This window comes from Lithobates pipiens, unplaced genomic scaffold (assembly GCF_037356315.1).
Source record: "Lithobates pipiens isolate NorthernLeopardFrog02 unplaced genomic scaffold, aLitPip1_a1.2 Scaffold_19, whole genome shotgun sequence".
NCBI lineage: Eukaryota > Metazoa > Chordata > Amphibia > Anura > Ranidae > Lithobates > Lithobates pipiens.
This window is the reverse complement of record NW_027507764.1, coordinates 590,783,372-590,811,179: the sequence shown is the minus strand read 5'-3', so window position 1 is coordinate 590,811,179 and position 27,808 is coordinate 590,783,372. Positions and strand designations below refer to the sequence as shown.

At 47.7% G+C, this 27,808-nt stretch overlaps 1 protein-coding gene across 1 annotated transcript in view; it reads right to left on the bottom strand.

The window, feature by feature from the left end:
• Nucleotides 1-7,878: 7,878 nt before the first annotated feature.
• PTPN23 (protein tyrosine phosphatase non-receptor type 23) overlaps nt 7,879-27,808 on the bottom strand; it is a 60,915-nt gene continuing 40,985 nt past the window's right edge. Inside the window, exons 17-23 of the mRNA XM_077493566.1 lie at nt 24,508-24,687; nt 18,349-20,863; nt 16,724-16,908; nt 12,804-12,908; nt 12,574-12,712; nt 11,110-11,223; nt 7,879-9,127 (exon numbers count right to left, since the gene is read on the bottom strand). Coding sequence (XP_077349692.1) covers nt 8,555-9,127; nt 11,110-11,223; nt 12,574-12,712; nt 12,804-12,908; nt 16,724-16,908; nt 18,349-20,863; nt 24,508-24,687 — 3,811 coding nt within the window. The 3' untranslated portion in view covers nt 7,879-8,554. The remainder of the gene's footprint in view (nt 9,128-11,109; nt 11,224-12,573; nt 12,713-12,803; nt 12,909-16,723; nt 16,909-18,348; nt 20,864-24,507; nt 24,688-27,808) is intronic.

The following is a 27,808-nucleotide window of genomic DNA, read 5'->3' as shown; positions in this document are numbered from 1 at the left end:
CCAACCCCTTGACATCCTCTGTGTCACTGCTCCGCCTCCTGCTGGCTTCTCTGGCCTAATAGTGACCACCACTACATCAACCCACCCTGCCCCCCCCCCCGCCCCCATATCATCATCATACTTTGTACTCTCTCTCCCCCCCTTTTATCCTCCCACCTTGTACTCTCTACCTCTGATCCCCGCCTCCCCATAGTTGGTAAGGTTGAATGAAGATACCAGTCCATTTAGTAGTGGGTGTGTTTAGGTCAATATAATTTCATCTATCCCTGTTTATTGCATTCGCTCAGATGCCCATCTAAGAGTTTTCTACTACTATCATAGCTCAAGCATCTCTTCTCCAGGGAGAATAGGTTTGAAATAGTCTACTCCTATCATATCACCTCTCAAGCATCTCTTGTCCAGGGAGAATAGGTTTAAAATAAAACTACTACAACTATCATATCTCCTCTCAAGCATCTCTTCCTCAGGGAGAATAGGTTCAAAATAAACAACTACTGCTATCCTATCTCCTCTCAAGCGTCTCTTCCCTCGGAGAATAGGTTTGAAAGAAACTACTATTATCATATCTCAAGTATCTCTTCACCAGGGAGAATAGGTCCGAAATAGTCTACTCCTATCATATCTCCTCTCAAGCATCTCTTCTGCAGGGAGAATAGATTCAAAATAAACTACTACTATCATAGCTCCTCAAGCGTCACTTCCTCAGGGAGAATAGTTTCGAAAAAACTGACTACTATCATATCTCTCAAGCGTCTCCTCTCCAGGAAGAATAGGTTAAAAATAAACTACTACTACCTCCATCATCATATCTCCTCTCCAGCATCTCTTCCTCAGGGAGAATAGGTTAGAAAATAGTCTACTCCTATCATATCTCCTCTCAAGCATCTCTTCTCCAGGGAGAATAGGTTCAAAATAAATGACTACTACTATCATATCTCCTCTCAAGCGTCTCTTCCTCGGAGAATAGGTTTGAAAGAAACTACTATTATCATATCTCAAGCATCTCTTCACCAGGTAGAATAGGTCCGAAATAGTCTACACCCATCATATCTCCTCTCAAGCATCTCTTCTCCAGAGAGAATAGGTTCAAAATAAACTACTACTATCATAGCTCCTCTCAAGCGTCACTTCCTCAGGGAGAATAGGTTTGAAAAAAACTACTACTATCATATCTCAAGCATCTCTTCACCAGGGAGAATAGGTCCGAAATAGTCTACTCCTATCATATCTCCTCTCAAGCATCTGTTCTCCAGGGAGAATAGGTTCAAAATAAACTACTACAACTATCATATCTCCTCTCAAGCATCTCTTCTCCAGGGAGAATAGGTTCAAAATAAACTACTACTATTATATCTCTTCTCAAGCATCTCCTCTCCAGGAAGAATAGGTTCGAAATAAACTACTATTACCACCATCATCATCATCATATCTCCTCTCCAGCGTCTCTTCCTTAGGGAGAATAGGTTAGAAAATAGTCTACTCCTATCATATCTCCTCTCAAGCATCTCTTCTCCAGGGAGAATAGGTTCAAAATAAATGACTACTACTATCATATCTCCTCTCAAGCGTCTCTTCCTCGGAGAATAGGTTTGAAAGAAACTACTATTATCATATCTCAAGCATCTCTTCACCAGGGAGAATAGGTCCGAAATAGTCTACTCCTATCATATCTCCTCTCAAGCATCTCTTCTGCAGGGAGAATAGGTTCAAAATAAACTACTACGATCATAGCTCCTCTCAAGCGTCACTTCCTCAGGGAGAATAAGTTAGAAAAAACCAACTACTATCATATATCTCTTCTCAAGCGTCTCCTCTCCAGGAAGAATAGGTTCAAAATAAACTACTACTACTCACACCATCATCATATCTCCTCTCCAGCGTCTCTTCCTCAGGGAGAATAGGTTTGAAATATGATAGCAGCAGTTTATTTCAAACCTATTCTCCCTGAGGAACAGATGCTTAAGAGGAGATATGATAGTAGCAGTTTATCTCCTCTGAAGCCTCTCTTCTCCAGGGAGAATAGGTTCGAAATAAACTACTACAACTATCATATCTCCTCTCAAGCATCTCTTCCTCGGGGAGAATAGGTTCGAAATAAACTACTCCTCATATCTCCTCTCAAGCATCTCTTCCCCAGGGAGAAAAAAAAAAAAAAAGTTTATAAGTTCGAAGTGGTTCCTTGGAACTGAGGTCCTCCAGTTCCCTTATTAGCTTTGTAGCCCTTCTATGGACTCTCTCCAGTTCCAGCAAATTCTTTCTGAGGACTGGCGACCCAAACTGAGTGGTATATTCAAGATGTGGACGGACCAGAGTTTTGTAAGGTGGTAGAATGCCATTACTGAGCCTGTGATATACGAGGTGCGGATATTTCTCCATCCAGGTATCCCTCCCAATGGTGTTCCCCCTAGCATGTAACTTTTTGGTAAATTTTGGCCCCCAAGTGCATTACTTTACATTTTTCAACATATAACCTCATTTGACATGTAGTTGCCCACTCCAATATTTTATCCAGGTCGTCTTGTAAAGGTTCTACATCCTGCTGTGAAGTTATTGGCCTCCTTAGCTTTGCATCATCAGCAACCACTGAGATTAAACTATTTATACCAACCTCTATATATATATTATTTATAAATAAATTGAACAGAATTGGTCCCAGGACAGAGCCCTGGGGTACCCCACTTACCACTTAAAACCAGTCTGAGTACTTGTTTATCACCACCCCTTTGACACGCCTATATAACCAGTTTTCTATCCAGGTACATACAGTATGGTCTATGCCAGGGCTCTCCAAACTTTCTAAACAAAGGGCCAGTTTAGAGGGCCAGACTGTGACCAGCGGCAGGAGTAGCCCCCGTCACTGGCGCCAGCGGGAGGGAGTGGCTCCCCGTCACTGGCGCCAGCGGGGGGGAGTGGCTCCCAGTCACTGGCGCCAGCGGGGGGGAGTGGCTCCCAGTCACTGGCGCCAGCGGGAGGAGTAGCTCCCAGTCACTGGCGCCAGCGGGAGGAGTAGCTCCCAATCACTGGCGCCAGCGGGAGGAGTAGCTCCCAATCACTGGCGCCAGCGGGAGGAGTAGCTCCCAATCACTGGCGCCAGCGGGAGGAGTAGCTCCCAGTCACTGGCGCCAGCGGGAGGAGTAGCTCCCAGTCACTGGCGCCAGCGGGAGGAGTAGCTCCCAGACACTGGCGCCAGCAGGAGTAGCTCCCCGTCAGTGGCGCCAGCAGAAGTAGCTTCTCCCTGTCACTGGCGCCAGCGGCCCTCATTGTTGGTGTCATTGGGAGGAAATAGTGATCCAAGGGCCGGATAAAAGCAAAGGGTCACAGTTTGGAGACCACTAGTCTATGTCAACATACCTCAGTTTGTAAATTAAGCATTTATTAGACGTGTGCAATTAGTTTCGTTCCAAATTAGTCTTTTTTTCGACAAATTCTTTCCTTTGAAAATATTCTAAATTAACAAAAGCCTGTTTAAACAAATTTTTCCAAAAATGAGAAAATCTGAAAAGAATGAAAATCCAAAAAAAGAACGAAAGTCTGAAAAGCCAAAATAACTGACAAGAACTATTAAATTATAGGTATTGGAATTTCCTTTCAAATTTGGCTGTTGGCGACCGTAACAAATACAAATTTATCCAAAGTTACGTATTATCTGAAATAACGAATACAGCATTTAAACAAATGGAACATAACAAATTAATAATAATAAAAACTTTTTATTATTATTAATTCGTTACGTTCCATTCATTTAGATGCAGCATTTGTTATTTTCGGATAATTTGTAACTTTGGACAAATTTGTATGCGTTACGTTCCCTAACAGCCAATTTTGAAAGGAAATGCCAAATACCTATAATTTAATAGTTATGATTAGTTAGCTAGTTATTATTTTGAATTTACAAATACCGTATCTAAACAAATGCGAATTCAAATTTTTCCGAAGTTATTCGAAATAACGAATTTCGATCATAACGAATGACCCAAAAAAAAAAAAAAAAACCTGAATGAAACAAAAAACAAATACATTTTTCGGCAGTACACATGTCTAGCGTTTAAGGGAAACTGTATTGAATGCATTTGCTAAATCCAGATACACCACATCCACCAGCATTCCCTTCTAGATGGCAGATCTAGATGGCAGCTCACTTCCTCGTAGAATGTTAACAGATTGGCCTGGCAAGAGCGGTCTTTCAAAACTCCATGCGGATTACTACTAATGATACTGTTCTGTGCAAATTCTTGGATATAGTTCCCTTATCATCCCCTCCAAAAGTTTACATACTATTGCTGTTAGACTGACTGGCCAGTAGTTTCTAGGAATACATCTTTATTCTTTTTTTTTTTAATATTACCACGTTTGCCTTTTGCCAATCGTCTGGTATCTTTCCCGTCATTAAGTTGTCCATAAAACTTTAGAATAGTCTGGCTATAACCTGGCTAAGTTCTTTGAGGACTCTTGGGTGTAAGCCATCTGGAGTCCTGGTGATTTGTGTTAAGTTTTTCCAAGTCTTTTTCAGACACTGGCTTCTGTTAGCCACAAGGGTACAGTCTGTGGTGCGCCAAGGATACAGTCCTGGTTACCCCTTTTTTTTTCTCCCTTTATAAAAACTGAGAAGAATGCATTTAGTAAAGTTGCCCTCTCCTTTTATAGGGCCAATGTGCTCTGCCCTCGCTTTCTTACGGTTAATATGCAAGTCGTAGGCTATTTTGGCTGCCCTGATTGCGCTCTTACACTTCTTATTGCATTCCTTGTAGTGTTGGAATGCTGACAAGGACCCCTCATCTTTAGAAGTTTTAAAGGCCATTTTGTTCTTTTTTATAAACCCTTTTTATGTTAAAGTTAATCCACCTAGGTTTAATCTTAGCTTTCATATATCTGTTGCCCATTGGGATGCACTGGCTCAAACCCTTATTTAATATGTTCTGAAAGCACTACCATTTTTTTTCCAGTGTTCAATGTTCCTAGGATTTGATCCTATTTAATATCTTGCAGTATGGATCGCAGTTTGGAAAAGTTGTTTTTTGAAATTTAGTGCACTAGCCTAATGCCTCTTTCTACTACAATTTACATTGAATGCAATTACTCTGCAATCACCATTTCCTAAGTTGTCCCTTATTTCCACATTTGCAAACAGATCTGTGTCACTTGTATTCAGTAGATCTACCAGAGCTTTATTTCTAGTCAGGGCATTCACCAATTAACCCATAAAAAATTGTCCTGCCAGACATTTTAGAAATGACCAGCCAGTGCCTTCTGCCCAGTCAGTATCTGGATAATTGAAGCCATTATGATAACATTGCAATGCCTCGCCGCCATTCCTAAGTGTGATAGAACAGTGGTCATCTAACAGGCCAGGTTTGCAAGAGAACTGAAATACATTACAGGTGATCTCATTTGCTGCTCAGTGATTGCCGTATTCTAGTCTGCATCCCCCCCCAAGGTAATACTTAAAATCTGGCCTGTTAGTGGGCCCTGAGGACAGGGTTGATGACCACTGTGACAAAAGAGCCAACTCCTCCTCAGCCTTCAAGTTAGAGGGGCCCGTAGCATACCTCTGCTATTCATTTCCCACTTGCATCTTCACCTTTGAAGTTCCAGCCACACGGATTCCACATTCTCCCTCGCCCCACTAGTGATGTTGTCTCTCTCTTTCACTAGTAAATCATTCTTGATATAAAGACACCCCCCCTCCCCCCCTTCTACCTTCCCAGTCCCTCCAATAAGGGGTAACCCAGCACAGTTGCCCACCAGTCACGTGAGCCGAACTTCGTTTCTGATACTCCCACAAAGTCAAAATCCTCTTCCTGTATCAGCAGCTCGAGTTCTTCCATTTTATTAGCTTGACTTCTAACATTTGTGTACATACCTTTCAGTTTTATACGAGTGCCTATTCATTTCTCTTTAGATGTTCTGCAATCACCCCACTTTGCTCTCTCCTGCCCCCCTTTATTAACCCACCTCGTGTTCTCTCTCTCCCCCCCGCCCCTTTATCATCCCACCCTGTGCTCTTTCTCCCCTCTTTATCATCCCACCTTGCTCTCCGCTCCTCCATCTACCCACCTTTCTCTCTCTCCCCCTCCAGCATCCCACCTTGCTCTCTTTCTTATCCCAACTTGCGCACACTCCCCCCTTATCCCACCTTGCTCTGTCTACCCTCCTTTATCATCCCACCTTGCTCTGTCTACCCTCCTTTATCATCCCACCTTGCTTTCTCTCTCCCCCTCATCATCCCACCTTGCTCTCTCTCCCCCTCATCATCCCACCTTGCTCTCTCTCTCCCCCCCATCATCCCAACTTGCTCTCTCTCCCCCCCCCCATCATCCCACCTTGCTCTCTCCCCCCCCCCCCATCATCCCACCTTGCTCTCTCTCTCCCCCCATCATCCCACCTTGCTCTCTCTCCCCCCCCCATCATCCCACCTTGCTCTCTCTCCCCCCCCCCCATCATCCCACCTTGCTCTCTCTCCCCCCCCATCATCCCACCTTGCTCCCTCTCCCCCCATCATCCCACCTTGCTCTCTCCCCCCCCCCCTTCATCCCACCTTGCTCTCCCCCCCCTTATCCCACCTTGCTCTGTCTACCCTCCTTTATCATCCCACCTTGCTTTCTCTTCTCCCCCTCATCATCATACCTTGCTCTCTCTCCCCCTCATCATCCCACCTTGCTCTCTCTCTCCCCCCCATCATCCCACCTTGCTCTCTCTCTCTCCCCCCATCATCCCACCTTGCTCTCTCTCTCTCTCCCCCCATCATCCCACCTTGCTCTCTCTCCCCCCCCATCATCCCACCTTGCTCTCTCTCCCCCCATCATCCCACCTTGCTCTCTCTCTCTCTCCCCCCCCCCTTATCCCACCTTGCTCGGTCTACCCTCCTTTATCATCCCACCTTGCTTTCTCTCTCCCCCTCATCATCCCACCTTGCTCTCTCTCTCCCCCTCATCCCACCTTGGTCTCTCTCTCTCCCCCTCATCCCACCTTGCTCTCTCTCTCTCCCCCCCATCATCCCACCTTGCTCTCTCCCCCCCTCATCATCCCACCTTGCTCTCTCTCTCTCCCCCCTTATCCCCACCTTGCTCTCTCTCTCTCCCCCCTTATCCCCACCTTGCTCTGTCTACCCTCCTTTATCATCCCGCCTTGCTCCCTGCCCCCTTTATCATCTCGCCTTGCTCCCTGCCCCCTTTATCATCTCGCCTTGCTCCCTGCCCCCTTTATCATCTCGCCTTGCTCCCTGCCCCCTTTATCATCGCGCCTTGCTCCCTGCCCCCTTTATCATCGCGCCTTGCTCCCTGCCCCCTTTATCATCTCGCCTTGCTCCCTGCCCCCTTTATCATCTCGCCTTACTCCCTGCCCCCTTTATCATCTCGCCTTACTCTCTCTCTCCCCCCCCCCCCCACCATCCCACCTTGCTCTCTCGCACCCCCTTTATCACCCTACTCTGCTCTCTCCCTCCCTCCTTTAAATACCACCTTGTGCGCTCTCCCCCCACCCCTTTATTATCCCACCCTGTGCACTTTCTCCTCTCTTTATCATCCCACCTTGCTCTCCGCTCCTCCCTCCTTATCTCCCCACCTTTCTCTCTGCCCCCCTCCTCCCTTTAGCATCCCACCTTGCTTTCTCTCTCTCCCTTTATTATCCCATATTGTGCACACTCTTGTGCACCCCCCCCCCCCCCCCTTATCGCACCTTGCTCCCCCTCTTTATCATCGCACCTTGTGCTCTCACCCCCCCCCCCCCCCCCCTTTATCCATCCTTGCACTCTGTCCCCCCCCCCCCATCTCACCTTGCTCACATAATAATTGTGTATTGTAAACTCCTACTGCAAGCTGGACCAAAGCTTATAGCAAGTGACAACCTGGTGTGTATCATAATAATAAAAAAAAGACTTCATAACTCATGAAGAAATATATACATGAAGGAAGGACATGTTTCATACATTTACATAATGTAGCCTTTAAATGAATCTTACATAATTTAACAAGGGTATGTGGGTCATGGGAAGGTGTTACAGGGGAACTCCACCGTTAACAGTTTCTATTAGTGGAAGATGCCAGAATGGGCTCCACAGAGACAAAGAGACAATCACAGAAGGTGAAGATGATGCACATAGAGGGCGTTGATTTAGTGTAAGGCAGGGTCCTCACGTCATATATATAGGTCACTCTGAGAGACCTAAAAAGTGCTACATTAGCCCCATTCAGGTGAGTCGGGCAAGCATGCCGGAGGTGGGGGCGTCCTGTACATCTTGTAGGAGGATTACAGGTTAAGCAAAGCAATGAGTGCCTGGCTGACGCTCATCCAACTTTCAGACAGTAATTACCAGGTGTGGTTAGCAAATTGCTCCAGAATTATGTCATCTTAAGGCTTTCATCGAGAGACACTACAAGTGTAGTCATATCTACTCTGTGGGTTCCCATATACCAGAAGGAATACAACCCCTAAGTCCCTAAACGTGGACCAGATTTGGAGTTTCACATACCGACCATTCCAGTCTAAAAGGGACCCCAATGTCGGAGTGCAGGGGGGGGCCACTGTCCAGAATCTTGTGCAAGAGAGACACCCCAGTCTAAGTTTTATTGAGTGTCCAGAGAGGGTCCAGCATGCTCAGAGGGTCATCGTCCGCCTTGCTTCCACGGGCAAGGCCACCGTCATTCTGCGGCTGCAGGAAGCTCTGCTTGTTCATCTTCTGCTTTCCTCTCTGGTTGGAGTCCAGGTTGAAGGCCTCAGGGGTGAGAGCGGCCAGCAGGTTCAGAGAGGACGATGATGGCACGGCAGGAACGTTGCTGGCCTCTGGTCCGGCCACCACATCTTCAGCGACCAATGCATGATGATGGTTCATTGCTTCTGCAGGGACATCCGCAGCAGGACCGTTGGAAGTCGGCTGAGGTGGGATTGGAGAGGGCGCAGGTTCTATGCAAGTCTGCGCGACAAGATCTGGCTGGGAGGAACTCGGAGGAAGAACCGGCTCGGTTGTTGCTGGCTCACTTATGACAGGGAAAGGAGGTGGTTGATAATGGTTGATGGCCTCTGGGCTGCCGGAGGACGGCCTAATACTAAGCTTGGCAATGGTAGCTTGGATGGAGCTGATGGGCATATCCCCTCCGAGCACAATGTCCTGCGGATCCTGCAGAGAGTATAGCTAAAAGGGAAAAGGAATCAAAAAAATTACATACAGGATGCAGTCTGGTAGTAACATTAAGACATGCTTTTTTTTGTACACTTTACAGAGCGATTTGGATTATACAAGACCCCAAAATCCCTCCTCTGCCCTTAAAAGCATTCGAAACACCAAGATGGCGCCTTTGACATCCAGGTAAAGCGGAAATGATGTCAGGTCATCGCTTCCAGGTTACCATAGCCGAGAGCCAATCCCGGCTTTGTTCGGCCGTCTGACCAGCCATCGGACAGAAAGGGCCAGAGAGAGTGAGATATCTATACAAGAATGAACTAAGGCCACCGACTCTTAGTAATCGGAGTTCCTGTTCACTAAGCGATTGGTCTGTAGGAGTATACACGGACAATCTCCAGAATGGTATGATTGTTGGACATGTAATTATCTATATACATGTACAGAAGAGATGAATACTATGGAGAATGCCATCAAAGAATCTGCTTATCCTTAAAGCGGATGTCCACCCTAAAGTGGACCTTCCGCTCATTGGAATCCTCCCCCCCTCCGGCACCACAATTGGCACCTTTCAGGGGGGAGGGGGGGTGCAGGTACCTGTACAGTACAGGTATCTGATCCCACTTCCGGCATAGCTATCTGTGGAAAGGGGCGTACATCTACCGCTGTCTGCTGGGAAACGCACAGATCCCAGAGGCAGCGGGGACCATCCTTATTGCGCAGCGCGACTCGCACATGCGCAGTAGGGAACCGGGAAATTAAGCCGAAAGGCTCCACTTCCTGATTCCCAAACCCAAGATGGCGGTGGCAGCACCCGAGAGACGATCGAGAGATCGGCTTCGGGTACCGACATCGCGGGCGCGCTGGACAGGTAAGTGTCACTATTTTAAAAGTCAGCAGCTGCAGTATTTGTAGCTGCTGGTTTAAAAAAAAAAAAAAAAAAAGGCGGAACTCCCGGGGGACTCCCGCTTTAACAGTCAAGATGCTCATCTCCAACCATCCTCTTTACCTTTCAAGATGCCTTCCTTTCTCCTCCAGGCACTCCTCAACCCAACCACCTTACCCTTTCAGGCACTCCTCAACCCAACCACCTTACCCTTTCAGGCACTCCTCAACCCAACCACCTTACCCTTTCAGGCACCTTCCTTTCTCCTCCAGGCACTCATCTCAACCCAACCCAAAAACCTTAACCTTCCAGGAGCCTGCCTTTCTTCTCCATGTACTCCTCTAGACCCAACCACCTTACCCTTCCAGGTACTCCTCTCCAACCATCCACCTAACCCTTCCAGACGCCTGCCTTTCTCATCCAGGTACTCATTCTAACCATCTACCTTACTCTTCAAGACACTCACCTTTCTCCTCCAGGCACTCCCCGCCGACCATCCACCTCACCCTTCAGGAAGGCTGCTTTGATTCTCCAGGCACTAATCTCCAACCATCCACCTTATCGTTCAAAATGCCCAACAATCCATCTTATCCTTCCAGGTGCATGCCTTTTTCCTCCAGCCACTCCTCTCCAACCCATCCACCTCACCTATCAGGGGGCCTTCCTTTCTTCTCCAGGCACCCCTCTCCAACCATTCACCTTGCCCTTCAAGACACTCGCATTTTCTGCTCCAGGTTCTCATCCCCACCCAACCATCTTACCCTTCCAGTCGCCTGCCTTTCTTCTCCAGGTATTCCTTCTAAACCATCCACCTTTCCCTTCTATGCGCTTGCCTGTCTTCTTCAGGCACTCCTCTCTAACCATCCACCTTACCGTTCAAAATGCCCATCTCCAACAATCCACCTTATCCTTTCAGATGCCTGCCTTTCTCCTTCAGGCAATCATATCCAACCATCCACTTCACCATTCAGGAGGCCTCCTTTTCTTCTCCAGGCACTCCTCTCCAACGATCCACCTTGCCCATCAAGACCCTTTCCACACCCTGAAGGTACTCATCTCTCATTGTGTGCCTTTTAAACACTACCACAACCCCCTTGCGGGCACTTACCTTCTGAGAGGAAGCGGGCTGTGGTTTGCTGGAGGATGGGGTGTAGACCCCGTGTCTCTGCAGAACTTGTTCCGCATGCTTCAGAATTGCCTCATAGCAGAACTTCAGATGTATCTGGGAGAAAAAACAAACAACGCCACACTTGAAATCAGGTACGTCCATTTTAATATGCCGCCCTGCCATCGCGTGCATGCCGCTGGTCGGAAACCCCCGCGAGTCCAGTCGCGAGTCCCGCGGACTCCAGCGCCGCGGGATACCCGCGATCATCTCACTGGGCGGCTGAACGGGGAGATGCCGTTGTAAACAAGCATCTCCCCATTCTGCCTAGCAACAAGTGACACTGATCTCTGCTCCATGTGATTGGAGCAGAGATCAGTGTTCACTAACACAAAGCCCAGCCCCCCCCAGTTAGTAACACGCCCCCTAGGAACACTTAAACCCCTACACTGCCACCCACTGGTTAACCCCTTCACTGCCAGTGTCATTTACACAGGAATCACTGCATTTATATAGCACTGATCGCTGTATAAATGACAATGGTCCCAAAAATGTGTCAAAAATGTCCGATGTGTCCGCCGCAAAATCGCCGTCATTACTAGTAGAAAAAAAAATTATTAATAAAAATGCCATAAAACTATCCCCTATTTTGTAAACGCTATAACTTTTGCGCAAACCAATCAATAATCGCTTATTGCGATTTTTTTAACCAAAAATATGTAGAAGAATACGTATCGGCCTAAACTGAGGGGAAAAAATGTTTTTTTAATATATTTTTGGGGGATATTTATTATAACAAAAAGTAAAAAAATGATGCGTTTTGTTCAAAATTATCACTTTATTTTTTTTTATAGCGCAAAAAATAAAAACTGCAGAGGTGATCAAATATCACCAAAAGAAAAGCTCTATTTGTGGGAAAAAAAAAAAAAGACGTAAATTTTGTTTGGGAGCCACGTCGCCACGACCGCGCAATTGTCAGTTAAAGCGATGCAGTGCCCGAATCGCAAAAAGTGGTCTGGTCTTAAGCCAGCAAAATGGTCTGGGGCTGAAGTGGTTAAACTTTAAAAATAAAAAATAAAAGAAAAAAGAAAAAAAGAAAACACGCTTGAAAAAAAAAATCGCTGCGCAAATACCGTGTGACAAAAAGTTGCAACGACCACCATTTTATCCCCTAGGGTCGCTGCAAAAAAAAAAAAAAAAAAAATGATTATACCATACTGGTAAAAAATTAAATAAAAAAGGAACCAATGAAAATGCTTAAATGACTATTTGAAAGTAACTGAGTGGATGAGAACCAGGAGCCTGGCCTACTGCCATCTTATTATAGCCTCACTGTAAGTGAATACGGGGGTGTGCTGGACTAATTGGCATCATCGGGCATTTGTGTTCCCCGGTATCTGCTCTGCACATCAGAGACGTCATATCAGGACCCTGAGGAAACCCTTTTCGGATGAGAGGCGGGCGTACCTTCTCCTGCAGCATGTGCTTCCTCTGCTGCCTCATCTTCTTCACCAGCTGAGGCAGGTCTGGTATACCATTCCCGGCCTCCACTTCCTGCATGGCGGCATATAAGAGGCAGAAGGCCCCCGTCCTTCCCACGCCGGAGCTACGGAAGAACAAACAAGGAAGGCAAAACATCAGATCTGGCCTATCAGGATCTACTTCAAGGTACATAAGGTGGAAGACGACTCGCTCACCTGCAGTGCACTACAATAGGCATGTGAAGGGGGCGCTGGTGCAAGTAGTGTTTATGAACATCCTGGATGAACTGCAACAAGTTTCCTTTACTATCGGGGAGCCCGCTGAAAGGAAGAATAAAAAGATCCTCAGAAACCGATACATGAAGTTAAGAAAAAGTTCATTTTACTGCAAAAATGGCCTGGTAAATTGAGGGGGAAAATCTTCCAGTCTGTAAGTGGTTAAACAGTATAGGCAATTTATTTTTTAATCTTTTACATAGCTATACCTGCTAAAAGGGGAAAGCCTAAAGTTCCACTTTAATAATAAAAAAAAGTAAATTACCCACTTAAGGACCGCCTCACGCCGATATACGGTCGGCAGAATGGCACGGCTGGGCACAATCACGTACCGGTACGTTGCTTTCTAAGTGCCCAGCCATGGGTTGGGAGCGCGCCGTGCTCCCGACCCGGTCCTGAGCTCCGTGGCCGCGGGACCAGTGGACCCGATCGTCGCTGGTGTCCCGCGATCGGGTCACAGAGCTGAAGAACAAGGAGAGAGGTAAGTGTAAACAAACCTCTCCCCCGTGCTTCCTAGTGTGGCTGTCACCGATCGTCTCTTTCCTTTTATAGGGAAGGACGATCAGTGAGGTCACATGCCAGGCCACGCCCCCTACAATAAAAAAAAACAAAAAAAAAAAAAAACAAACACCGTCATACATAAACCACTAGGGGCCAGTGTCATTTACACAGGAATCAGTGTATATAAATAGCACTGATTGCTGTATAAATGACAATGGTTCCAAAAATGTGTCAAAAATGTCCGATGTGTCCGCCATAATGTCGCAGTCACAATATAAATAAATAAATCGCTGATCGCCATTACTAGTAAAAAAAATAAATAAAAAATAATTAATAAAAATGCTATAAAACTATCCTCTATTTTTGATTGCAAACCAATCAATAACGGCTAATTGTGATTTTTTTTTTTTACCAAAAATATGTAGAAGAATATGTATCGCCCTAAACTGAGGGAAAAAATACGTTTTTTTATATATTTTTTGGGGATATTTATTATAGCAAAAAGTAAAAAATATTGCATTTTTTTTTCTAAATTGTCGCTCTATTTTTGTTTATAACGCAAAAAACAAAAAAACAATATCGCAGAGGTGATCAAATACCACCAAAAGAAAGCTCTATTTGTGGAAAAAAAAAAAAAAAAAAAGACGCCAATTCTGTTTGGGAGCCACGTCGCACGACCGCGCAATTGTCAGTTAAAGCGACGCAGTGCCAAATCGCAAAAAGGGGCCTGGTCTTTTGGCTACAAATTGGTCCAGGGCTTAAGTGGTCAATATACGTTGGCAAAGTGGCACAGGTGCAAAAAAAACAACATACCCATACGGCTCTGCGTCATCCGCGGCTAGCGATGTCCGTCGGTGTCCCACGATCGTGGCACTGACAGGCAGAACGGGGAGAGAGGTCTACGTAAACAAGGCGGACTGCAGCGGCGCATGCGCACAAGGGGGTTCTCGCCGTGAAAATCCGGCAGCGGCTGACCGGCCGGACTGAAATCTCCCGCGCGCATGCGCGGGAGTGACGATATCGCGGCTCCGGCCACTCACAGCGCCGGAGGCGCGATACCCGGAAGAAACGCCGAGGGAGCATGTCAGCTCCCTCGGTGTGGATCGGGCGAGATGTCGGGGCCTCGTTCTAAGGCAAGTATTTCATAATGAGCTAGTATGCGGTGCATACTAGCCCATTATGCCTTTTGCTTTGCAGGTTTAAAAAAAAAAAAAATTTGCGGGTTTACTACCGCTTTAAGCTGACAGATGTAAAAATGCACACATTGTAGCAATTACTCCATCATTGGATAGATTTTATATGCAAGTACCTGGTATCAGCCTCTTGCAGTCCCTGTACAGCAGAGCTGAAAAAGGGTGAGGGAGAAGCAGCACAAGGAGCCATTTGTGCCGCAGTGCTCATGTGTTAAGAAACATGCTGATCAGAGGACAGAGCAGAGAGATGAGCTCAGCAGTCTGCAGATTCTCTCTCCCTGTCCAGTCACAGCTTAGGGGGCAGGACAAGACCTGGAAATGTTACTAGACTGCAGCAGAGAAAAATCAGGTCTCCTCCCCCTGCCAGATAGGACTGTGCTGAGTGGCAGAGTTGTGTTAAACTGGGGACTGAATGGACAGAAATATTAAAGCTTTGGCATGTATAATAGCTTTCATATACAGTATCTCACAAAAGTAAGTACACCCCTCACATTTTTCTAAATCTTTTCTTCTATCTTTTCATGTGACAACACTGAAGAAATGACACTTGTCTACAATGTAAAGTAGTGAGTGTACAGCTTGTATAACAGTGTAAATTTCCTGTCCCCTCAAAATAACTCAACACACAGCCATTAATGTCTAAACCGCTGGCAACAAAAGTCAGTACACCCCCTAACTGAAAATGTCCAAATTGGGCCCAATTAGCCATTTTCCCTCCCCGGTGTCATGTGACTCGTTAGTGTTACAAGGTCTCAGCTGTGAATGTGGAGCAGGTGTGGTAAATTTGGTGTTATCGCTCTCAGTCTCTCATACTGGTCACTGGAAGTTCAACATGGCACCTCATGGCAAAGAACTCTCTGAGGATCTGAAAAAAAAAAAGAATGGTTGCTCTACATAAAGATGGCGTAGGCTATAAGAAGATTGCCAAGACCCTGAAGCTGAGCTGAAGCACGGTGGCCAAGACCATACAGCGTTATAACAGGACAGGTTCTACTCAGAACAGGCCTCGCCATGGTCCACCGGGGAAGTTGAGGTCACGTGCTCAGCGTCATATCCAGAGGATGTCTTTGGGAAATAGACGTATGAGTGCTGCCAGCATTGCTGGAGAGGGTGAAGGGGTGGGGGGTCAGCCTGTCAGTACTCAGACCATACGCCGCACACTGCATCAAATTGGTCTGCATGGCTGTCGTCCCAGAAGGAAGCCTCTTCTAAAGATGATGCACAAGAAAGTCCGTAAACAGTTTGCTGAAGACAAGCAGACTAAGGAGATGGATTACTGGAACCATGTCCTGTGGTCTGATGAGACCAAGATAAAGGTATTTGGTGTCAGATGGTGACAAGCGTGTGTGGAGGCAACCAGGTGAGGAGGACAAAGACAAGTGTGTCTTGTCTACAGTCAGGCATGGTGGTGGGAGTGTCATGGTCTGGGGCTGCATGAGTGCTGCCGGCACTGGGGGGGCTACAGATCATTGAGGGGACCATGAATGCCAACATGTACTGTGACATACTGAAGCAGAGCATGATCCCCTCCCTTCAGAGACTGGGCCGCAGGGCAGTATTCCAACATGATAACCACCCCAAACACACCTCCAACACCACCACTGCCTTGCTAAAGAAGCTGAGGGTAAAGGTGATGGACTGGCCAAGCATGTCTCCAGACCTAAACCCTATTGATCATCTGTGGGACATCCTCAAACGGAAGGTGGAGGAGCACAAGGTCTCTACATCCACCAGCTCTGTGATGGGGGAGGGGAAGAGGACTCCAGTGGTGACCTCCATGCCCAAGAGGGTGAAGGCAGTGCTGGAAAATAATGGCGGCCACACAAAATATTGACACTTTGGGCCCAATTTGGATATTTTCACTTAGGGGTGTACTGACTTTTGTTGCCAGCGGTTTAGACATTAATGGCTGTGTGTTGAGTTATTTTGAGGGGACGGGAAATTTACACTGTTATACAAGCTGTACACTCACTACTTTACATTGTAGACAAGTCTCATTTCTTCAGTGTTGTCACATGAAAAGATAGAAGAAAAGATTTACACAAATGTGACTGAGGGGTGTACTTACTTTTGTGAGATACTGTGTATATTTTATCTGTAGATTTCTGTGTATGAAGATGAAAAGCCAAACTTTGCACAGGCCTAGAAATAAGGAGGGGGACGTACAGCTCCGGCCAGGAGGTGAACTGGAGGTGAATGATGGAACGTTTCAGGCTCTGGTCTTTGTACTGCAGTGAGATGACCCTCTCCACGTGCCCGTCGGCCACCTTATGGCTGGTCAAAGTCAGCGTGATGTGCCCGTGAAGGAGGGGCTGGCCGCGCTCGGTGGGGAAGTAGCGTACCACCTTTTGCTGTGGAGAGAAGAACAGGATGGATTTTATACACAGATCTGCAGAGAGCGACACCAATGAGTAGAATTGGAAGGAGCAGCTGGATCATACCAAGACCCCCTCCCCCCCACTATACAGCTTAATTGTGCAGTTTATAAGACTTGTACTGTCAAAGTGTAGGTTTAAAACCTGAAAAGTGTGCAAAAAAAGCGTCAGCTGGTGACCAGACTTTGTGAGAAGGCAAATTACCTGACCCGCTGGGCAGAGGTGAGACAAGACCCGCTGGGCAGAGGTGGGGCGGGTGTGACCAGACCTGGCCTGCGGAGGTGGGGGGGACCAGACCCCGGCCTGCGGAGGTGGGGGGGACCAGACCCCGGCCTGCGGAGGTGGGGGGGGGGACCAGACCCCGGCCTGCGGAGGTGGGGGGGGGACCAGACCCCGGCCTGCGGAGGTGGGGGGGGACCAGGCCCGGCCTGCGGAGATGGGGGGACCAGAACCGGCCTGCGGAGATGGGGGGGACCAGAACCGGCCTGCGGAGATGGGGGGGGACCAGAACCGGCCTGCGGAGGTGGGGGGGGGGGACCAGACAAGGTGGGGCGGACCAGACCAGACGCGGTGGGGCGGGGGGGTCAGACCAGACGAGGTGGAGCGGGGGGGTCAGACCAGACGAGGTGGAGCGGGGGGGTCAGACCAGACGAGGTGGAGCGGGGGGGTCAGACCAGACGAGGTGGGGCGGGGGGGTCAGACCAGGCGAGGTGGAGCGGGGGGGTCAGACCAGACGAGGTGGAGCGGGGGGGTCAGACCAGACGAGGTGGAGCGGGGGGGTCAGACCAGACGAGGTGGGGCGGGGGGGTCAGACCAGGCGAGGTGGGGCCAGACCAGACGAGGTGGGACCAGACCAGACGAGGTGGGGCGGGGGGACCAGACCAGACCAGACGAGGTGGGGCGGGGGGGACCAGACCAGACGAGGTGGGGACCAGACCAGACCTGACGAGGTGGCGGGGGGGGGGACCAGACCTCACGAGGTGGGGCGGGGGGGGGGACCAGACCTGGCCAGCAGAGGCGAGTTGGTGACTAACTACACAAAACGTGTGGACACTTACCCAACCCCTGCACACCAGAACATGCAAGTCTGTAAAGGATACTGCCCAGGTCTGTTCGGTTTTCATATTTAGCTGGGCTGGGTCGGTGTCCTGGTGTAAAGCTCTCCTGTTACCGACAATCCCAATGGTGGCCATTTACCTTGCAGTAATGTGTATATCTAATATACAGTACTAGTTGTACACGTAAGCATGTTTTAGCAGCTAAAGACTGTTGACCAGCTGGAATGTATATTGCAATATGTGCATGTTTTAATGTACTGTCTGTTACAAAGATTTCCCCATCTTTTCCTTATAATGACAGATCTTGTTTACAGAAAAGATAAAATTGCGTGTAGGCCTCACACTCGAACACACTCACCTTTTCTATCTCCAGGTCGGACACCAGCATAACAATCAGCGACACCTTTTGCTCATAAATCATCAGCCAGAAGTCGGAGGCGGTCCCTGGAAGCGGGGCCTGGGTGGCGAGAATGGTGGGACAGTAGGAAGATAGCTCCTCAATCTTGCTAGCATTGATGTAGTCGTCTTTCCCCGACTGCAGGACTATACGGTTCTTGTCGTAGGGCATGATGTCCTGATTCCTGTTCTTCATACTATAGCAGCGGGCGATGGCGATAGAGAGGCTCCTGGCGTCCTTTTCTTGAGCGTCCTGAAACTCCTTCCACATGGAGTCGAGCGGAGTCACCGCACCGGGCACCGGTTTGTCGAGAGAGCTCACCGCGACCCGGAACCGATCGAGTTCAGACAACAGCCTCATGACATGCTCCGGCTTCTCGTACGGGTCGTTCTCGATCAGCTGAATGCCTTTGGGTTTCTGTCCGTCTTTAGCATCAGCCTTGGTCGGTTGTAACAAGGGCTGTCCCACTGAAGTCTTGGAACCTCCATGTTGGCTTTCGGGGCTAGAGGACAGAAGGTCATCGGTCGTGGAGTTCTGCTTCTGAAATACGGGTTCTGTAGAGCCTTGGCCTAAATGTGTGGTTCCAGGAGTCAGCGAAGGGGGAGGTCTCTGAGGCATAGTCGCGCTGGTAGATACGGCTGAAGGAATGACTGCCGGCGGCTGGACAACCAGGGATGGCTGCGGAGAGGGTGCTGGAGAAGGGATGGCTGCAGCCCCTGAAACAATGGCGGGGCTGCTGGAGGGCTGTATGTGATGAGACATGGGTGCACCCTGAGGTGCTCCGATTGGCATTTGAGGTCCAGATGGTACTGAATTAACAATTCCACTTGCAGAGGGAACAGTGTGTCTTACAGGTGCAGCGAAGGGCATAGATGGTGCAATCTGGGAGGCCGATCCAGGAGGTAGAGGCTGAGCGGCTGGAATGGCATGCGGGTGCATATGAGGCGTCGTCTGGCTCAAAGGTGGAGGCACGGGCTGTAGCGGTTGGGGTGAAACTCTTGGAAGAGCGCCAGGGAACTGTGTATGAAGGGGAGGCTGAGGAGGATTATCTTGCTGCTGTGCACCAGGAAAACGCTGCCCTACTAAATGTGGCGGGACTTGCATGCCGGGGTGCATGGGCTGCATTGCAGAACTGGGTGGTTGTGCGCTTGAATGGCCAGGATGCATGGTGGAAGGTCGCGGCTGCATGCAGGAACCTGGTGGCTGCATAGCGGCATGTGGAGGCTGCATTGGAAACTGCTGAAATTGCTGCTGAGGAGGCAGTCCCGGAGGCTGTCCTTGCTGTTGAAAAGCGGTAGGCTGCTGTGGATGTACAGGGCCCCTCATCTGAGGGGCAAATTGAGGCTGCTGGCCAGGGGCCCCATACTGTGGTTGTCGGGGCTGCGTGTCCATTCTAGGCTGAGGCTGACCGTAAAAAGGATACATCTGAGAAAAATGCGGTGGGGGAGGCTGATTGTAATTCTGAACTCCACTTTGTGGGTATGGAAAGGGAGGGGTCTGGCCAACCATGTGAGGAGCAGGGGCTCCCATATAACCGCTCTGAGGGTGACTCAAGTGTTGAGCTTGTGGTGCTCCCCCAGCTGGGACTGATCCTGGTAACCGGGGTGCTGCATAGCTTGATATGGGCCCCTGAATACTGTCCACTGTCGTGGTTGCAGGCCGGATTGCTTGCGTCACTGGAGGCGGCATCTGGTTAGAGTACCGATGACTGGAGTCATGTGGCTGAACAGCTACGCTCTGGGTAAAGGCAGGTGGACCATGTGGACCAACTCCAAATGGTGCACCACTCTGCCTAAACTGAGCTGCCAACTGTGACGTGCCAGGGACAGAAGTTGGCATATGCTGTGGGGAAGTTCTTTGTGGTGCCCTAGCTGCAGGCCTGTATCCTGGTGTTAAAGGGGACGATGCTGGGTTTGGTTGACCAGGCCCACCTGCTGGATACATGTTTGGATTCCTTGAAGGAGAAGAGGTCGGTATCTGTCCGTGTGTGTTGGCCTGATCTGGAGAAGGACGCATGAACTGTGAAGGAACGGCAGTTCCTGAAGTCACAGGAGGAATATTGCCGTAACTGATGGGTGGGAAGGCATGGCCGGCTCCTGCGGGGTATGGCGGGGGATGGACATTGAAAGAAGCCTGGCTGAAAGGCACAGCGAGCGGGTCTTGCATGGGGGCAGTAGCTGTTCCAACGCCCCGAAAAGGGTCTGCCATGGGAGGCCTCATTCCACCATATGCAGCTGCCTGCCCACCAGGAAAGGCGCTAAGAGCGTCAGCTGTCATCCGGTCCAGGTGGGCGATGAGGGCATCGGGTGGTAAACTCCTAAGCTCTTCTGGGAGATCAGAAAGGAAGAGGGATGAAAACTTCTGTATGTCGGCCAGGTCACCTGCAGGAATGTTCTCAAGGTCCAGGTCGGAAACCTTCTTCTCGAGTGCTGGTTTAGGGGCCGTTGGACGTGGAGGAGGCTTCTTTTTCATCTCCCTAAGAAGACAAGAGAATTACTACAATACAGGACATGGCAGAGAAATCCTCATCCAAAAGAACTCTTCAATCACTGACTAAAAGGACAGAGCCTACCCAATATATGGCTGTAATGGTCATCTATGTTCTGTACCTGGCTGCCCGACAGCTAAATCTGTGCAGGCACCGGTATCCTCAATTTCTGAATGGCCCTGAATCAATGCCTACAAATATGATGTCCATGTGTTCCCCGGGTCATGCCGATCACCCTTTCTCCGAGGCTACAGCCTTGCACAAACTTTGCAGCCCGAGAGGACAACATACTCACCCAACGTTGTGGTCCTGCATCCTAGGTCACTGTTAACTCACTCATAGTCCACAGTTCATCTGTCCACTTTCTATGTGGGTGTACCTAAATCACGCCTACTTTACAGGTGGGTGTACCTAAATCACGCCTACTTTACAGGTGGGTGTACCTAAATCACGCCTACTTTACAGGTGGGTGTACCTAAATCACGCCTACTTTACAGGTGGGTGTACCTAAATCACGCCTACTTTACAGGTGGGTGTACCTAAATTACGCTGTTGGAAAGCAACTGCCCCTAGAGGCCAATAAAGCAGGATGGATAGTAATATATTAAAAGGACTACCTCTTGGCAATATCTCATTGGACAGGAGGCTAGTGGGAGTGGTTACGAATGGGTCTGAATGAAAGTGTAAAAGGGCGCACAGGAGGGAATTCCCCCCTTTTCGCTCATGGCTCTTGCCTGATGGTTCTGAGCCTCATGGCTTTCGACGATTCTGAGCCTCATGGCTCTTTTGCCATCTGAGCCTAGCTGATGAAACAAAATCTGTGAGGAAAGCATGGTAATAAGGATCTTTGATATTCTTGTATTATATGTTCTGGTGTTATATGCTTTGTAATATCTTTTAGTATTTTCATGTTAGCGTTTTCCTATTTCCTTGGGAAATAAATAAGACTTTGTTTTATTAAGCAGTGTGCTTGGTTTCATAGCTAACCTTGCATTATAGTGATATCAACATTAACATGTGATCAGCGTTTTAATAGACTAGCTAACTATAGGAATAGACGAGTTAACACATAGGTGGCAATAGATGAAGGGAATCTGTAACCACCTCTCGAATAATATTTATTGTAATCAATTACTTCACACGCCTACTTTACAGGTGGGTGCACCTAAATCATGCCTACTTTACAGGTGGGTAATCATGCCTATTTTACAGGTGGGTGCACCTAAATCATGCCTACTTTACAGGTGGGTGCACCCAAATCACATCTACTTTATAGGTGGGTGCACCTAAATCATGCCTACTTTACAGATGGGTAATCATGCCTACTTTACAGGTGGGTGCACCCAAATCACACCTACTTTATAGGTGGGTGCACCTAAATCATGCCTACTTTACAGGCTGGTCCCATCCAGACCCTGCCTCAGAATATGTGGGGGGTTGATGCTGTGATGTCTAGGCATGGCCCAGAACTCAGGGCTTGGATACGGGACTGTGCTGACAAATCCAGGATAGAAAAGTTGCACAGAAGCGTGCATAAGCCTACTAGCTACAATGAATTACATACAGTTATTCTCAAACGTTTGCTCCCCCTGGCAGAAATCGTAAAATGTTGGCATTAATATTGGAAATCTGACTGATCATGCCAAAAAAAAAAAAAAAAAAAAATCTTATTTATGGATATCGATCATATAAATTGTTTGGCTCCTTTTTAAATCCTAATAACAGAAATTACCTTGACCATGCAGCTCATTTTTGTTCATGTCGTATTGTGCTCCTTAAAAACAATTTGTTCTCTAGACTAGGGCCTCTGTATTAAAGAATACACACGTACGTACGTATATGTATGTACGTATATGTGTGTGTGTATGTGTGTGTATGTGTGTGTATGTGTGTGTATGTGTGTGTATATATATATATATATATATATATATATATATATATATATATATATATATATATATATACACACACACACACACACACACACACACACATACACACACACATAATTATATATATATATATATATATATATATATACACACACACACATTATATATATATTTATTTCCCCAACTAATTTTCTAGCAAAAAAAAAAAATGTTTCACATGTAAGCAAAAAGTCCTTGAAGTGCCCGATCTTCAACTGGTTAAAAAGCCAGAGATGTGGGAAATGAACCTTTAATAGCCCTTGTAACCTGTGTGCGTGTCACCTTGTGGGTCTTTACCTTTAAGGCCAAACATTTCAGGGGGGGGGTGGCTTTTCATTTCTGTTATTATAATTAAAAAAACAGTTTTAGAATGTTTAAATAAATGAATTTAGTGTCATTTAATGCAAAGCACCTGAAAAATCCCAAATACCCCCCTTTTCCCAAGTTTAGAATATAAAAAAGGAGCCAAACAACTTATGCGATAATAAATGGCTTCATATCATCCTTAAATAAGCGACAGTTTTTGGGCATGGTCAGTCAGATTTTCAATATCAAATGTCACAATTTCACAGTTTCTGCCAGGGGGGGGTGAAAACTTTTGAGCACATCGGAGTATAAGGGGGCCAGTTCACACCACATGCACATGCACATGGAACACACGTCCTTATTAAGGTTAGGACCAAAAAAAAAAAAAAAAAAAAAGGAGGGGGGGAAAAGCACACTGGAACGCATCAAAAGCATCTGGAATGCATCCGGACTGTTTCTATGGTGTGAACTAGCCCCGAAAAAAAAAAAAAAAATTAAAAAAAAAAAAATTAAAAAAAAAAAAAGAAGAGAGAAGGGAGGTAAACTTGCTGCATTTCAGCGTTTCCTGGAAAGCAGTAAAACTTTACTGCTGGAATACTATTTCCAAGTCAGTGACAACTCTAGAGCAAAATTACGTAAGCAACTGACACTCCTACATTGGCTGCCAACCATGGGCGGAGGCTGCGGACGGCTTCCCATCTCCCAAGGCTACTACTAGTTCTGTGATGCTGCAAGGTACCTGTGAACAATCATCGCTTCTGGTAGTACAGCAACGGCTGCCTTCTAAGCATAGGAGCCATGCAGGATAAACCCTTAAAAGCGGAGTTCCGCCTAAAAAAAATTAAAATAAAAAATAAATAAAAATTAAAAAAAGTCAGCAGCTACAATTACTGTAGCTGCTGACTTTTAAAATAAGGACACTTACCTGTCCGGAGAGCTCACGATGTCGGCACCAGAAGCCGACCCGTCCCTCAGCTCTGGGTGGAGGCGCCGGCATCGCTAGTAAGGGAATCAGGAGGTGAAGCCTTGTGGCTTCACAGCCTGGCTCCCTACCATGCATGCGCCAGTCACACTGTGCGTTCTGAGTGGTCCCTACTGTGTTCTGGGAACTGTGCGTCTCCCAGAAGACAGCGGGGGGGGTGGGGGGGGGGGAACGACACGACTAGTGCTGAAGAGGAGGGGCCGGACATGGCGTAGATTCTGCGGCAATCTTCCGCTGGAAGTGGGAGCACATACCTGGATTAGACAGGTATCTGCTCCCCCCGAAAGGTGCCAAATGTGACACCAGAGGGGGGCGGGGGGTTGGGGGAGGAATCCGGACATCGGAAGTTCCATTTTTGGGTGGAACGCCGCTTTAAATATCAGGTTCACAATACACAGAGAACTAACAAGTACCGTTCCAAGATGGCCTGCCGGCTGGATTGTGAGGCCTCGAAGGCGGCTCGAGTTTTTTCCAGAAGTTTGGCAACTTTGCCTTCTAAATCGGCATAAAAGTCCTTCCCTTCCTGAGACTTCTTCATCAGGTCCTCGTAGGCCTCATAGGAAGAGATGAGTGTCTGTACGGTGTGATTCCACCTAAAAAAGGACAAGAGGAAAAAAAAGGACTGAACACATATATACAATTCAAGAAGTCAATTTCAACTTATTTTAAGCAGTAACTGTTTGGGGTCAACAGTAGAACCCGATACACCAGAATGTTCCCCAATAGTACATGGTGGACCGATTGAAGATCTATGGTACCACATCCCTATTCCTCGTCTATTACAAAACACATCAATAACCGCTTCGTGTCCGCCCTATAGCTGAAAGACGGCTACAGAGCAGACGCCATCTCCCGGGACGTCCCTGGACGTCGTCCTGTTTACTTCCGCAATGCGCGCTCCCGGGAGCGTGCATCGGGGAAGTTCTGTGTTTGCCGTGTCCCTCGGACACAGCCAGTCACAGATCGCTGTAAACGGCCAATCACAGCAGCCGTTTACAGCGAGATCGGCCTATCCAATGAGAGATGATCTCATAAGTAAACATATGAGATCATCTCTCAGCGCCGCTCTCCCTCCTCACACAGACAGCGTGTGAGAGGGAAGAGATGAACGGCTGCAGCGGCCGTAAGAAAAAAAAAAAAAAAGTGCCACCTGTCCCCAGTGCCACCTATCAGGGCCACCTGTCCCCAGTGCCACCTATCAGGGCCACCTGTCCCCAGTGCCACCTATCAGGGCCACCTGTCCCCAGTGCCACCTGTCCCCAGTGCCACCTATCAGGGCCACCTGTCAACAGGGCCACGTATCAGGGCCACCCGTCAACAGGGCCACGTATCAGGGCCACCCGTCAACAGGGCCACGTATCAGGGCCACCCGTCAACAGGGCCACGTATCAGGGCCACCCGTCAACAGGGCCACGTATCAGGGCCACCCGTCAACAGGGCCACGTATCAGGGCCACCCGTCAACAGGGCCACGTATCAGGGCCACCCGTCAACAGTGCCACGTATCAGGGCCACCCGTCAACAGTGCCACGTATCAGGGCCACCCGTCAACAGTGCCACGTATCAGGGCCACCCGTCAACAGTGCCACGTATCAGGGCCACCCGTCAACAGTGCCACGTATCAGGGCCACCCGTCAACAGTGCCACGTATCAGGGCCACCCGTCAACAGTGCCACGTATCAGGGCCACCCGTCAACAGTGCCACGTATCAGGGCCACCCGTCAACAGTGCCACCCGTCAACAGTGCCACCTGTCATCAGTGCCACGTATTAGTGCCACCTGTCATCAGTGCCACGTATTAGTGCCACCTGTCATCAGTGCCACGTATTAGTGCCACCTGTCATCAGTGCCACGTATTAGTGCCACCTGTCATCAGTGCCACGTATTAGTGCCACCTGTCATCAGTGCCACGTATTAGTGCCACCTGTCATCAGTGCCACGTATTAGTGCCACCTGTCATCAGTGCCACGTGTCATTGTCCTGGTGCTCCAGGGCCTTCAAACGTGCAATAGGTAGTCAACAAGTTAGATGTGTAATTTATGTTCCTAGAACACGTGATGGCACTCCCTGCATGTTGGGCCTCTCTATGTGGCCAGGCTGTGAAAAAGTCCCACACATGTGGTATTGTAATACTCAGGAGGACTAGCAGAATTTGTTTGGGGGTGTCATTTGTGGTATACACATGCCATGTGAGAGAAATAAGCTATTACAATGACAATTTTGTGGAAAAAAATTTAAAAAAGAAGAAAAAAAAGAAAAAATCTTTTTGCAAAGAATTGTGGGGGAAAAAAATGACAACATCAAAAAGCTCACTATGCCTCTTACTAAATACCTTGGAATGTCTACTTTCCAAAAAGGGGTCATTTGGGGGGAATTTGTACTTTCCTGGCTTGTTCGGGTCACAAGAAGCGAGATCGGCCACCAGTACATCAGATGTGATCAATTTTGTGCGATTCGCACCACAGCTTGTAGACTCTCTAACTTTCACAAAGACCAAATAATATCCACTAATTTGGGTTATTTTTACCAAAGACATGTAGCAGTATAAATTGTGGCCAAAATTTTTGAAGAAAAATTAATAATTTGCATAATTTTCGGTGTTTTTTCATTTATAGCGCAAAAAATAAAAACCCCAGAGGTGATCAAATACCCCCAAAAGAAAGCTCTATTTGTGGGGAAAAAAGGACAAAAAAAATTCATTTGGGTACAGTGTTGCATGACTGAGTAATTGTCATTCAAAGTGTGAGAGCACCGAAAGCTGAAAATTGGTCTGGGCAGGAGGGGGGTTTAAGTGCCCAGTAAGCAAGTGGTTAAAGATAATGGGACTTTAGAGGACACAAATAAACCAAAACATGATCACTATAAGACAAGACAGTTCCAAACTAAAAGAACACCATCAGTAAAGTGAGGTAAGAACTTTGCCTCAAACTAAATATCCAGCTAAAGTTTAAAGCGGAATTCCAGAAATTCAGCTACTTTTAAAAAACCTGCAGGCATATCACGAGTTTGTTCTAACGAGCTGCCTAGCCTTAAAGATGCTGCTCATTGTGGGTCTCCGTTCCTTTAAGAGCAGAGTCGCAGATGGCTATGCCTGCACCACCCCTCCTTCTGCCCACTCACAGAAGCCTTTGTATAATGTGAACTCATTCACAAAATACAAAGGCTTCTGTGAATGGGCAGGTGGGGGGGGATGGGCATAGCTGCTCTGTGCGCTACACTGCTCTCTCAAAGCCTCAAGAGTGTCCTGTGTCATGTGCCCTGGTCATGAAAAGGGGGGGGGGGGGGGGGTTGTAAATCTTCCAGTGGGCAAGCGGCTAAAGGCAACACAGCATACTTTGAAAATGATTGTAAATTATTAATTTTTTTTTAACCACTTCAGACCCAGGCCAATTGACATTTCTCTCCTACATGTAAATTCCTAATTAATTTGCCAGAAAATTACATAGAACCCCCAAACATTATATAATGGCGGTCATTGCAACTTTTTATCTCGCACGGTATTTGCGCAGCAATTTTTCAAACGAGTTTTTTTCAGAAAAAAAACAGTTTCATGCTTAAAAAAAACAGTAAAGTTAGCCCAATTTTTTTGCATAATGTGAAAGAGGAGGATACGCCGAGTAAATAGATACCCAACATGTCACGCTTCAAAATTGCACACGCTCGTGGAATGGCGCCAAACTTTGGTATTTAAAAATCCCCATAGGCGACGCTTTAA